General features: G+C 48.8%; 1 protein-coding gene across 1 annotated transcript in view; it reads left to right on the forward strand.

Annotated features, from left to right (window-relative positions):
- Positions 1-12,384, forward strand: part of PYGB (glycogen phosphorylase B) — a 58,859-nt gene that overhangs the window by 29,380 nt on the left and 17,095 nt on the right. Inside the window, exons 5-10 of the mRNA XM_045978851.1 lie at positions 6,286-6,417; positions 8,440-8,551; positions 8,937-9,019; positions 10,106-10,249; positions 10,855-10,947; positions 12,143-12,289. Coding sequence (XP_045834807.1) covers positions 6,286-6,417; positions 8,440-8,551; positions 8,937-9,019; positions 10,106-10,249; positions 10,855-10,947; positions 12,143-12,289 — 711 coding nt within the window. The remainder of the gene's footprint in view (positions 1-6,285; positions 6,418-8,439; positions 8,552-8,936; positions 9,020-10,105; positions 10,250-10,854; positions 10,948-12,142; positions 12,290-12,384) is intronic.

Here is a 12,384-nt window from a genome sequence, read left to right on the forward strand (position 1 = left end):
TACCTCAGAGTAGTTTGAGAAACAGTGGTTATTGTAGGTTTTGTTCCCACCTCCTGCCTTCATTCCCTGACCTCAGAGACAGGACAGTGTCCTGGGGGTTAGAGGCCAGACTGCAAAGCAAAGTGGCTCTGGGGAAAAGTGAGCTTGGATTCTGAAGCATCAAACCACAGCAAAGGGAGGTGGCCAAGACCACATTGGTGGAAAGAGTGCAGTGTCTGAGTGCAGGCTCATTGCCCTCCAGTGGACAAGGAGACCATTTCCCTCATTCAGGTCTTTAAAATGGAAGGCACAGCTATCCACTTGACTGGAGAATAGTTTATGTAGTATAATTTGAGGCCTAACAGTGACGTATAAAGCAGGGCTGTGGTTGAGATTAAAAGGTTTGTAACAGGAGAGCAGTACAGAACATGAACAGACTGGGGTGATGGAAAGCTCCCTGTGTCTTGATGGGGCTTGGGTCAAGGGCACAAGCAATTTCCAGAGCTCAAGAGTGTCCTTCAACTTTGTACATTGTACTGTGTACAAATTAACCTAAAACATAAACACAGGATGCATTCTCCTTAACGGTGTGCATGCTCAACTATTCGTGGAGAAGTGTACAGATGTCTGCAACTGACTTTGAAATGCATCAAGAATTGGATGGGTTGATGGATGGATATGTGATAAATCTGTTACCTGAAGATAACATATGGGCACACCTCATATAGCAACGTGTTAACAGTTGTGGATCCTAAGTTGAAGGTGCGTTGAGTGTTTACTGCCAATTCTTTTAATACTTCTGTATGTTTGAACACACTCATAATAAAAAGTTGACAGGGAGGACATGGAGAAGCAACATGGGGGGGTAGGAGATAGGAGAAGAATAAATGAAACAAGATGGGATTGGGAGGGAGACAAACCATAAATGACTCTTAATCTCACAAAACAAACTGGGGGTTGCTGCGGGGAGGTGGGATTGGGGGAGGGGGAGCGGGCTATGGACATTGGGGAGGGGAAGCGAACCATAAGAGACTATGGACTCTGAAAAACAACCTGAGGGTTTTGAAGGGTCAGGGGTGGGAGGTTGGGGCAACCTGAGGGTTTTGAAGGGTCAGGGGTGTGAGGTTGGGGGAACAGGTGGTGGGTAATGGGGAGGGCACGTTTTGCATGGAGCACTGGGTGTTGTGCAAAAAGAATGAATACTGTTACGCTGAAAAAATAAATAAAATGAGAAAAAAAAAAAAAAAAAAAAAAAAAAGTTGACAGGGAAAAGTATGACTAACAGTAAAAGAAAACCTAAATGTATCTATTGCTTAATTTTTTTTTCCCATTTTATTTATTTTTTCAGCGTAACAGTATTCATTCTTTTTGCACAACACCCAGTGCTCCATGCAAAACGTGCCCTCCCCATTACCCACCACCTGTTCCCCCAACCTCCCACCCCTGACCCTTCAAAACCCTCAGGTTGCCCCAACCTCCCACCCCTGACCCTTCAAAACCCTCAGGTTGTTTTTCAGAGTCCATAGTCTCTTATGGTTCGCCTCCCCTCCCCAATGTCCATAGCCCGCTCCCCCTCTCCCAATCCCACCTCCCCCCAGCAACCCCCAGTTTGTTTTGTGAGATTAAGAGTCATTTATGGTTTGTCTCCCTCCCAATCCCATCTTGTTTCATTTATTCTTCTCCTATCCCCCTACCCACCCATGTTGCTTCTCCATGTCTTCATATCAGGGAGATCATATGATAGTTGTCTTTCTCCGATTGACTTATTTCACTAAGCATGATACGCTCTAGTTCCATCCACGTCGTCGCAAATGGCATGATTTCATTTCTTTTGATGGCTGCATAGTATTCCATTGTGTATATATACCACATCTTCTTTATCCATTCATCTGTTGATGGACATCTAAGTTCTTTCCATAGTTTGGCTATTGTAGACATTGCTGCTATAAACATTCGGGTACACGTGCCCCTTCGGATCACTATGTTTGTATCTTTAGGGTAAATACCCAGTAGTGCAATTGCTGGGTCATAGGGTAGTTCTATTTTCAACACTTTGAGGAACCTCCATGCTGTTTTCCAGAGTGGTTGCACCAGCTTGCATTCCCACCAACAGTGGAGGAGGGTTCCCCTTTCTCCGCATCCTCTCCAGCATCTGTCATTTCCTGACTTGTTAATTTTAGCCATTCTGACTGGTGTGAGGTGATATCTCATTGTGGTTTTGATTTGTATTTCCCTGATGCCGAGTGACGTGGAGCACTTTTTCATGTGTCTGTTGGCCATCTGGATGTCTTCTTTGCAGAAATGTCTGTTCATGTCCTCTGCCCATTTCTTGATTGGATTGTTTGTTCTTTGGGTGTTGAGTTTGCTAAGTTCCTTATAGATTTTGGATACTAGCCCTTTATCTGATATGTCGTTTGCAAATATCTTCTCCCATTCTGTCAGTTGTCTTTTGGTTTTGTGAACTGTTTCCTTTGCTGTGCAAAAGCTTTTGATCTTGATGAAATCCCAATAGTTCATTTTTGCCCTTGCTTCCCTTGCCTTTGCCGTTGTTCCTAGGAAGATGTTGCTACGGCTGAGGTCGAAGAGGTTGCTGCCTGCATTCTCCTCAAGGATTTTGATGGATTGCTTTCTCACATTGAGGTCCTTCATCCATTTGGAGTCTATTTTCGTGTGTGGTGTAAGGAAGTGGTCCAATTTCATTTTTCTGCATGTGGCTGTCCAATTTTCCCAGCACCATTTATTGAAGAGGCTGTCTTTTTTCCATTGGACATTCTTTCCTGCTTTGTCGAAGATTAGTTGACCATAGAGTTGAGGGTCGATTTCTGGGCTCTCTATTCTGTTCCACTGATCTATGTGTCTGTTTTTGTGCCAGTACCATGCTGTCTTGATGATGACAGCTTTGTAATAGAGCTTGAAGTCCGGAATTGTGATGCCACCAACTTTGGCTTTGTTCTTCAATATTCCTTTGGCTATTCGAGGTCTTTTCTGGTTCCATATAAATTTTAGGATTATTTGTTCCATTTCTTTGAAAAAAATGGATGGTACTATTGCTTAATTTTTAAACATACTCTCTCCAACCTTAGAACTGCACTTGTCCTCCTGGTACATTCTGGGTGATTTCAGGCAGAGTTCCTTATACATGTGTGTCTGTCAGAGGCACACCAGCCCTTATACACCTGTGTGCTTTGACCCATTCAGGCTCCTTACAGTCTATGCAGTATACATTCATAAGACAGAAACTCAGAGGCCCTCATTGTGTTATGGGTATAGCAGGAATATTTTTTTTTAAAAGACTTGATTTATTTATTTGACAAACAGAAATCACAAGCAGGCAGAGAGGCAGGCAGACAGAGAGCGGCGGTGGGAGGCAGGGAGCAGGCTCCCTGCTGAATGGAGAGCCCCATGCGCGGCTCAGTCCTAGGACCCTGAGATCATGACCCAAGCTGAAGGCAGAGGCTTAACCCACTGAGCCACCCAGGCGCCCCTAGCAGGAAGATTTCTTTGTGTTGTCTTTTGTTTGCTTGATCACAGACATTTCTTTGTTGTGTTTTTGTTCTTCTACCTCTTGCCATCTTGCATAACAGCTTAAAGACACCTGTGGGATGATGGGTGAGTTATAAATTCACCCTCCTCCCACCCTGTTGTCATGGGAGCCAGTTTTGATTGACTTTATCTATAGCAGAATTAAATGCAGGCACTGGTCAAACAGCAGTGTTGTTGGCCATAGGGACAGAAATAGCGGTCCCCTGAGAGACCTCTCCACCAATCTCGTATAGTCAAGGAGATGCTGCTTCTACAAACTATTCATGGACGTACTCTGCAGGAGATGACCAGGCTGTGGTATTGGAGAATCTTACTAATGTACAAGGACATGGCACCAGATCAAAAGGCAGGGCTGGTCCCATGATGAAGAGCTGCCTGCACCAGACAGAAAAGCCCAGCCAGGAGTATGATGCAGAGACACATACTGAAGCAATAATCTTGGCCGGGTCACCTCCCTATAACTGCAACCAGAAATTCTCTTGACTTTTCACTTCTGTGTAAGAACCATTTATAAAACAAACAAACAAACAAAAAACAAACAAACAAGGGGGCCTGGCTGGCTTGGTCAGTAGATCATACGACTCTTGATCTTGGGATCGTGAGTTCAAGACCCACACTGGGCATAGAGCTTACTGTGAAATAAATAAATGAAAATTAAAGAATAAAAAATTTAAAAACCCTGAAGGTAACATATGGGCATACCTTGTTCTTTTGCACTTCAATTTATCATGTTTCTCACATAACACAGTTCTTACAGCTTGAAGGATTGTGTCAACTCTGCATCAAGCAAATCTGTGGGTCCCATATTTCCAACAGCATTTGATCTCTTTATGTCTCTGTCACATGTTGGTAATTCCCACAGTATTGCAAATGTTATTATTACATTGTTCTGATGATCCATGATCAGTGATTACAACTTGCTGAAAGCCCAGATGATGGTTAACGTTTTGTAGCAACATTTCTTAATTAAAGCATTATATTTTGTTTTTGTTTTTGTTTTTTCGCCAAAATTAAAAAAAAAAATGTTTATTATGTTATGTTAGCCACTGTATAGGTATTATATATTTTTTTAAGACATAATGCTGTTGGACACTTAATAGACTACAGTGTAGTAAAAATTTAACTTTCACATATGCTGGGAAACCAAAACATTCATTGGGCTCTCTCTGTTGCTATATTCACTTTATTGCTGTAGTTTGGAGCCAAACCTGGAATATCTCCGAGGTATGCATGTACTTAAGATTGCTTGTTAAATTTGAAGAAGACAGGGGCACCTGAGTGGCTCAGCCAGTCAAATGTCCGATTCTAGGTTTTGGCTCCTGTTGTGATCTCAGGGCTGTGAGATCGAGCCCCCGTTGGGTTCCACGCTCTATGCGGAGTCTGCTTAGGACTCTCTCCCCCTCAGTCCCGCCCCCACGTGTGCACAGTGTGTGCACGCTTCCTCTTTCCCTCTCTAAAATAAATAAATAGATCTTTTTTTAAAAACTTGAAGAAGACTCTCATTTAAATTTATATTTCTAATTCTTTATTCACTACTTACCAAATTAATTTATCCCATTGCAACCCCACCAAATCCTTCTACTCAAAGATTGTTAGATCTGTGGGGCTACTTTTGGTTTTATTTGTGGGATTCTCTTTTATGATTTTGGATGCTACCAGGTACAGTTTTTAAAAAACAACCTGGTTTAAGGAAGGCCTTACAGAAAAGCAGTGTCTTCCAGTGGTGTGTCCAGGCACTCCTGTGGCAAAGGCAACCCAGCCCAGGTACCCACTAATTGGTGGTGTTATTTTCCAAGTAGTGGGCTCCAGTGATTATTTTCTTTAATTTCTTTCTTTTTTTTTTTTTTTTAAATACAGCTTTATAGGATGCCTGGGTGGCTCAGACAGTTAAGCGGCTGCCTTCAGCTCAGGTCATAATCCCAGGGACCTGGGATTGAACCTGGCATCGGGCTCCTTGCTTAGCGGGGAGCCTGCTTCTCCCTCTGCCTCTGCCTGCAGCTTTCCCAGCTTATGCTCTCTCTCTCTGGCAAATAAGTAAAATCTTAGAAAAAAGTTTAAATAACAGCTTTATTGAGATATCAAGTGGTTTTTAATATATTTACAAAGTTGGGCAGCTATCACCACTATTTCTAGAATACTTTCATCACCCTAAAAAGAAGTCCCACACGGATTTGCAGTCACACCCTAGTGCCTGATGAGCACTAATCTACCTGCTGTCTCTACGCATTTGACAGTTTTAGACATTTCCTGTGAATGGAGCTGTACCCTACCAGCACTTCTTTGACTCCACGTGTATGCAAGGCTCACCCATATTGCAGCACGCAGCGGGACTTCATTCCTTTTTATTGTTAAATTTGAGTGATTCTTTTTATTATTATTATTATTATTTTATTTATTTGACACAGGGAGAGAAAGAACACAAGCAGGTAGAGTGAGAGAGGGAGAAGCAGGCTTCCTACTGAGCAGGGAGCCCGATGCAGGGCTTCATGCAAGGCTTGATCCGAGGACCCTGGGATCATGACCTGAGGCGAAGGCAGATGCTTAGGCACTGAGCCACCCAGATGCCCCTAAATTCCTGCGGTTCTTAATGTCTTCACTTTAATGATTTTTCCTGAGTTCATTTCTTTAATAGTCCAACATGTTCGGTTTTGAACACGAGGCTTCGACCAGAACTGGAAATGTTTCCGCGCAGTGCAGCGGTGCCTGGACAGCCAGTTCCTGTGGGCTGGGGGCCTACCGACCTCACTGCTGGCCCCTTTCCAGGTGGAGGAGGCGGATGACTGGCTGCGCTACGGAAACCCCTGGGAGAAGGCGCGGCCGGAGTACATGCTGCCTGTGCATTTCTACGGGAGAGTGGAGCACACCCCTGATGGCGTCAAGTGGCTAGACACCCAGGTAGCCTCCCCCAGGGCAAGTGTGGGCGCAGTGAGGGATGGCCGCAGTTCTTGGTCATACCGGCTTCCCTTTGGGAGTGCACGCTGTGTGGTTTCCCCACACAGCCTGACCGAGGTGAAGGCCTGGGAGGTTTTGTGCTCATATGCCTGCTTCTTAGCAGTTGTCGGTTGTTGGGAGCTGCCCAGGCAGGGAGAAAGCCTCCGCGGGGGGCTTCTGTGGGCGTTGAGACCAGCAGTCATTGAACGGCTGGCAGGACAGTGTGGTGACGGGGGCAGGGCACTGAGGCTCTGGGGGACACGGATAGCTCACCAGCATCTCCAGAGAGCAGGTGCTTGATGCCTGCTCTCAACCGCACACCACAGGCCTTAGTAGCGCCTCTCAGGTGTCACCCACCACCACTGAGCCATCTGAGCCCTGGGCAATGTGGTGAGCTGGGTAGATGTCTCAGAACAGGGCACTGGCATTGACAAGGGGACAGGAGCATGGCAAGTCCAGTCTAGGCTCTGGGATGGCAGGTAGTGCCCATCTGGGTGGTCTTAGGGGGCAGAGGGAGGTAGCAGGAGAGCCTTCCTGGGGCATAGCTGTAATGAACAAGATTCAATCGTCTGGATGTGGGGAGGTGAGCCTGGGAGACTGGGGAAGCCCTGGGCGTGCAAATGTGAGTCGTCCAGATTTTCTGCAGCATAAGTTTTAAACAGGGTGCATAGGCTAATGCTGGCTGAGCCATGTTAAGATGCCATCATACGTTGTATTTAATTTGAAAGAACAGAGAAGGGGTCAATTATCCCAGTGCATGTGCTTGTAGAAGATAAGCATATCAGTGTATGTAGGGAAGCGTAGAGACCATAGGAGCATTTCAGGATGAGTGATAGGGGCCTTATGCTGGAGGGCTGGCCCTGGATAGGGAAGGAGGGGTGGTTAGGGATGCTTTGGAGGGCTTGTAACTGGCTTGGACAAGGCTTTGGGGAGCCGGAGGAAGAGGGAAAGGGAGGGAAAGGTGATATACTAAGGCTCTAGTGATGCTATACTATAGTCTTTTTGGCTGTAGGAGGGGATTTCATCTTGTAAATCTACAGAGTTGAACCTGTATGAGCCCCCACAGACATGTTTGAGTGTGAGAAGCCCCTTCCAGGGGTCTGCGGGTTGGAAGTGACCATGAGACTTGTGCATATCTTCCTGTCCTTGGTAAGAGTAAAGCAGGTACTTGTGGACAGAGGGGAGTCAGGAGGGGATGTGGCCAGCCCTATGTTTAGAGCACAGGCCCTGCATTTTCCGTTGTGAGTAGAGTGTGGGCTGGTTTGGTTTCTCTGAGGGTTAGAGGTCAAGACCTTCTGCAGACATTGGGAAATGGAGTCAGAAATAGAAGCCATCTGTGGAGAAGTTAGCTGAGTCCTGCAGTTGCATAAGCATAGTTGAGCGAGAAGAGGGACAGTGTGGCAGGCAGAGGATGAGGATTGAGGAGGTGTGGCTGCTAGCCCTGAGCATCAGTGAGGTTGACGCAGCGGCCCCTTGAGCAACTGAGTAGGAAGAATTCTTTTTTTTTTAAGATTTTACTTATTTATTTGACAGAGAGAGATCACAAGTAGGCAGAGAGGCAGGCAGAGAGAGAGAGAGGGAAGCAGGCTCCCTGCTGAGCAGAGAGCCCCATGTGCGGCTTGATCCCAGGACCCTGAACTCATGACCTGAAGCCAGAGGCTTTAACCCACTGAGCCACCCAGGCACTCTATCTTAAGATAGAATTCTGGACGAATTCTTAATGCCAGTGTCGAAGGAGGTGAACTCAGAGAAGATAGACGTGACCTCAAGAGTGTGGTCAGGACCTTCCTGCAGGGCCACCACAGGTGCTCTTGGCCTGGGCTGCCCTTGGGCTGGACTGTGGCCTGTCACAGGGTGAGTAGCAAGAGTCTGGAGTAGAAGAACAGCCAGAGGGCAAACAGGTTGTCCGCTTGAGTGGGATGAGGAGGCCTGGGCCTGGGGCCTGCATCTCTGACTGACTAGATTGGACCATCTCTCCTTGGCCAGGTGGTGCTGGCCATGCCGTACGATACCCCAGTGCCCGGCTACCGGAACAACACTGTCAACACCATGAGGCTGTGGTCTGCCAAGGCGCCCAACGACTTCAAGCTCCATGACTGTGTGTTCTGCCTCTCTTGTCTCTTTTGGGTGGTTTCCCCTAAACTTGCCCCACAGAGCTCTTGTCTTGTCTGCACTGTCCCTGTTGTGGAGAGCATGAAGCTCTCCTTGTAAGCCAGAGAGCAGACTCCTCAGAGATCTGGGGCCTCCCAGGGAGCACCCCCGGGCAAAGCCGGTGCTCCTGGGACCCTGTGCCTTCAGGAAGGAGCAAGGGGCCTGGCGTCCCGTAGGGTGTGAGGGCTCAGTGAAACCATGGCTCTGGGGCACCCCCTATTTGGGAATGCCCCTCCCACAGTTCAGGGAGGTGAGGGAGGAACTGGAGGCAGAGGGCACATGGGGAGTCGGGGAAGGCCCATGGGTCCTGACCTCATCGTCTCTGCTCACAGTTAATGTGGGTGGCTACATCGAGGCAGTCCTGGACAGGAACCTGGCCGAGAACATCTCCAGAGTCCTGTATCCAAATGATAATGTGAGTAGCTCACGTGGTTGGTTCTCATCTACTAGGGAAGTGCCCTGGGGGGCTGGAGCTGTCTAGAAGAACCACACTTATCATCAGGTGGAGACCACATATGTGGCCACCAGCAGCCCTCATGTGTCTCCTTGGGGTGAGGACGGTACCACATGCTTGATTACGCCCCATGAGTCTAAGTGTGCCTGTTAGCATCTCCCCCTTGCCATCTCCCTGAGGGGACACTTTGGGAGGCCATATGCAGGGCGACATGGGGGCAACGTGAGAGCTTGTTAGACCTCACATGTGGCCGGCTTCTGCTCTTCTGCCATGTGATGCTGCTTCCCTGAGAGTTGGGTGACCCCTTTCTCAGGTGGGGACAGCAGTCCCTGTTTGTCAGTGATGCCTGGAGGCATATGCAGTCATGGTTTGAAAAATTTTTCGTATGTGCCACCACCCACTAGATGAAGTCCCAACCACAGCCTCCATTGCCACCAAGTTTAGCGTCTGCTGGCTTCGTTATTGTTGCCAGACAAGAGCCCTTGGAATTCACCTGTCTTAGTGGGTTTGTATTTGCAATTTAATCCGAGTAATAAGTGCACATAGTAGCAAAGGGCGTTGGTGCTGAAAGGCTCACAACCAAACACACCCCATCCTCACTACCCCCCGCCAAGATTTTAAGCAGATCTTAAAAGCTTTGGGTGCAAGGCACTTGACCCTTTGGAGCTTGTGCTCCTGATTGACTCTGGGTGTTAAGGAACAAGACCTACATGCCTGCTGTCCTCACGCAGGGCAGTGTGACCCTGTGCTGGCTGCCTACCTGTCTGAAGATCACATGCAGGTTAGGCCGTCATCACCTAATGCCTGTGCCCTTGAGCTGCAGGTTACCTGAGCTTGGGCCCAGGCCGGGGGGTGGGGGTGGGGAGCGGAGGTGTCTGTGCCGTGCTGGCCCCCAAGGGCTCCCATTCTCATGCACACATATGTCCCTGCATCCCTGGATCAGGATCCCTCAGCCCAGTGCCCTTCTTGAGTTCTGAGGGGGGCCCTCGAGGGCCTGCGGTGGCCCTGCTGGCTGTTGGTGATGCCAGCACTGTCCTGTGTCTGCAGTTCTTCGAGGGGAAGGAGCTCCGCCTGAAGCAGGAGTACTTTGTGGTGGCTGCCACCCTCCAGGACATCATTCGCCGCTTTAAGTCCTCCAAGTTTGGCTGCCGGGACCCAGTAAGGACCTGTTTCGAGACCTTCCCTGACAAGGTTGGTTTGTTGATGGGTCTTGACCCCAGTGCAGAAGGCAGGACATTCCCAGGCTCTGTTTCTTCCTCAGGGTTGGGGCTTGGGTAGGTAGGGGAGGGGCAGGACTGCAGTCTCCCCTTATCCTGGTCTCCTTGTCGTCAGTGGCTGGCCCCCTCCTCCCTGACTAGGGCCACACAAGGCATCCTAGGAGCAGCAAGGAACACTGTAAAAGGATCCCATGGGTGAAACATGCATTTGGCAGTCTGGGTTCTGTGTTTTAAACAAGGCCAACATATCCTAGGGGAGAGGAACATTCTGGGCCAGGGGGAGCAGTAGAGAGCATGAGGAGGGCCTTGGAAGCGGGCCGAAGGTCCTACTGAGGAATCTGCCTCCGGGGTCTTCCTCGCCTCTCCCTGTGGCCCCTGTGACCCCATTGTACTCCCTGTTCCTTGGCTGGTTGTCCTGCCGGGCTCAGTACCTGTGCCATGCTTTCAGCTCCCATTGTCAGCCCTGTAGACCAGGCTACTCAGGGGTGGGCGGCTGAGGACCCCCATTCTGCACACAATGACCACAGTGGTGCCCGTGCAGGCAAGAGGATTGAGGGGGAGGCCCTATGTAAACTGCAGGTCGCCATCCAGCTGAATGACACCCACCCAGCCCTTGCCATCCCTGAGCTCATGAGGATACTGGTGGACGTGGAGAAAGTGGACTGGGACAAGGTGAGCACCGAAGGCTGGGCACCAGGGATATGGTGTCCTCGCAATCATGGGCATGTGGGGTGACACTCTCCCAGTGAGAGCTGGATGTGTGGAGTGACGATGTTCCCCACAGACCTGGGCACGTGGGGTTATGGTTTCCCCCCAAGACCTGCATGTATGGTGGTTGTGCCCCCATAGACCTGGGCACGGGGGGTTATGGTGTCCCCCCAGACCTGCATGTGGGGTGATGGTGTCCCCTTCACTTTCAAGTCTGTCCCAACAACAGTGGTGAGTACTGAGCTGGCCCTAGGATGCTGAGGAAGGCTTTTTCCCTTTGGCCTGGGGAGAAAGGGACATTTTCCCTGAGGAGACAGAGCCATGGGGAGGAGGACGTTCCAGGAGTGGGTCTGAGGTTTCTCCCAAGGGACCAGGACACAGTGGGTGGGGCAGTGGTACAGAGGCACACAAGCAGTTTTCTGGAAGACAGGAAAAGGATCCTGACACTTCTTAGAGCTTCTCACATACTTTTCTTATCTTAGAATTGTGACAAAATCCCCAGAAGTATCAAGTGTAAAGAAACACATCGTTTATGTTTTTATGTTTGTTCTCCTGATTCATTTGGTCCTAGATACTTGTAGAGTGGGATTTTCTTGATCTAGTTTAAATCAACGTGTAAAACTGTAGAGCAACTTTTATGTCATGTTGTAGAACCCAGATCCCCTTTCTGGTTTGGGATGCACTTCCAGATGGGGTGGGCAGCACCCCCATGGTCCCATCTGCTCTTGGTCAGTGGAGGGAGGTCACACAGTTTCCCAGTGTTCTCGAACTGGATGTGAGATTAGTTGGGTGGAAATAAATTAGAAAATTGTTTGGTGTTCTGCTTTGTTCACCAATAAAAAATGGTTTACACAGAAGAAAAGTAAGTCAGTGAATGATGCCATGTGGTGAGGTAAGCATTACTCATTTATGTGTGTGTGCTCTGTTAGGAAGTAGAATGTACATGATCATGTCGGAAATGTAAAGGGCATGGTGCTCACTTGTGGGTTTTGAGAAGATTCTAGACAGGGCCAGAGCGCAGAGATGTATAGCTAGCTGGCCTGGCCCCTTTCTGGTAGGATCCGAATATCTCTCTTTGATCCTGGGATTCCCCCTTGCCTAGGCATCTGGTAGAAGAGTTCCTAAACAAAACGCATTGGAATGTTCTGGAATGTTCTAGGCCTGGGAAATCACAAAGAAGACCTGTGCATACACCAACCACACCGTGTTACCCGAGGCCTTGGAACGCTGGCCTGTGTCCATGTTTGAGTCGCTCCTGCCAAGGCACCTGGAGATCATCTATGCCATCAACCAGAGGCACCTAGATGTGAGCAGCCGGGACATGGGTGGGAGCTTGGGGGTGGCTGACTGACCACCCCCTGTCATGATCAGGGGTGGAGGGGGTGGGCAGAGGTAGAGGGC

This window comes from Meles meles, chromosome 15, assembly GCF_922984935.1.
Source record: "Meles meles chromosome 15, mMelMel3.1 paternal haplotype, whole genome shotgun sequence".
NCBI classification, from domain to species: domain Eukaryota; kingdom Metazoa; phylum Chordata; class Mammalia; order Carnivora; family Mustelidae; genus Meles; species Meles meles.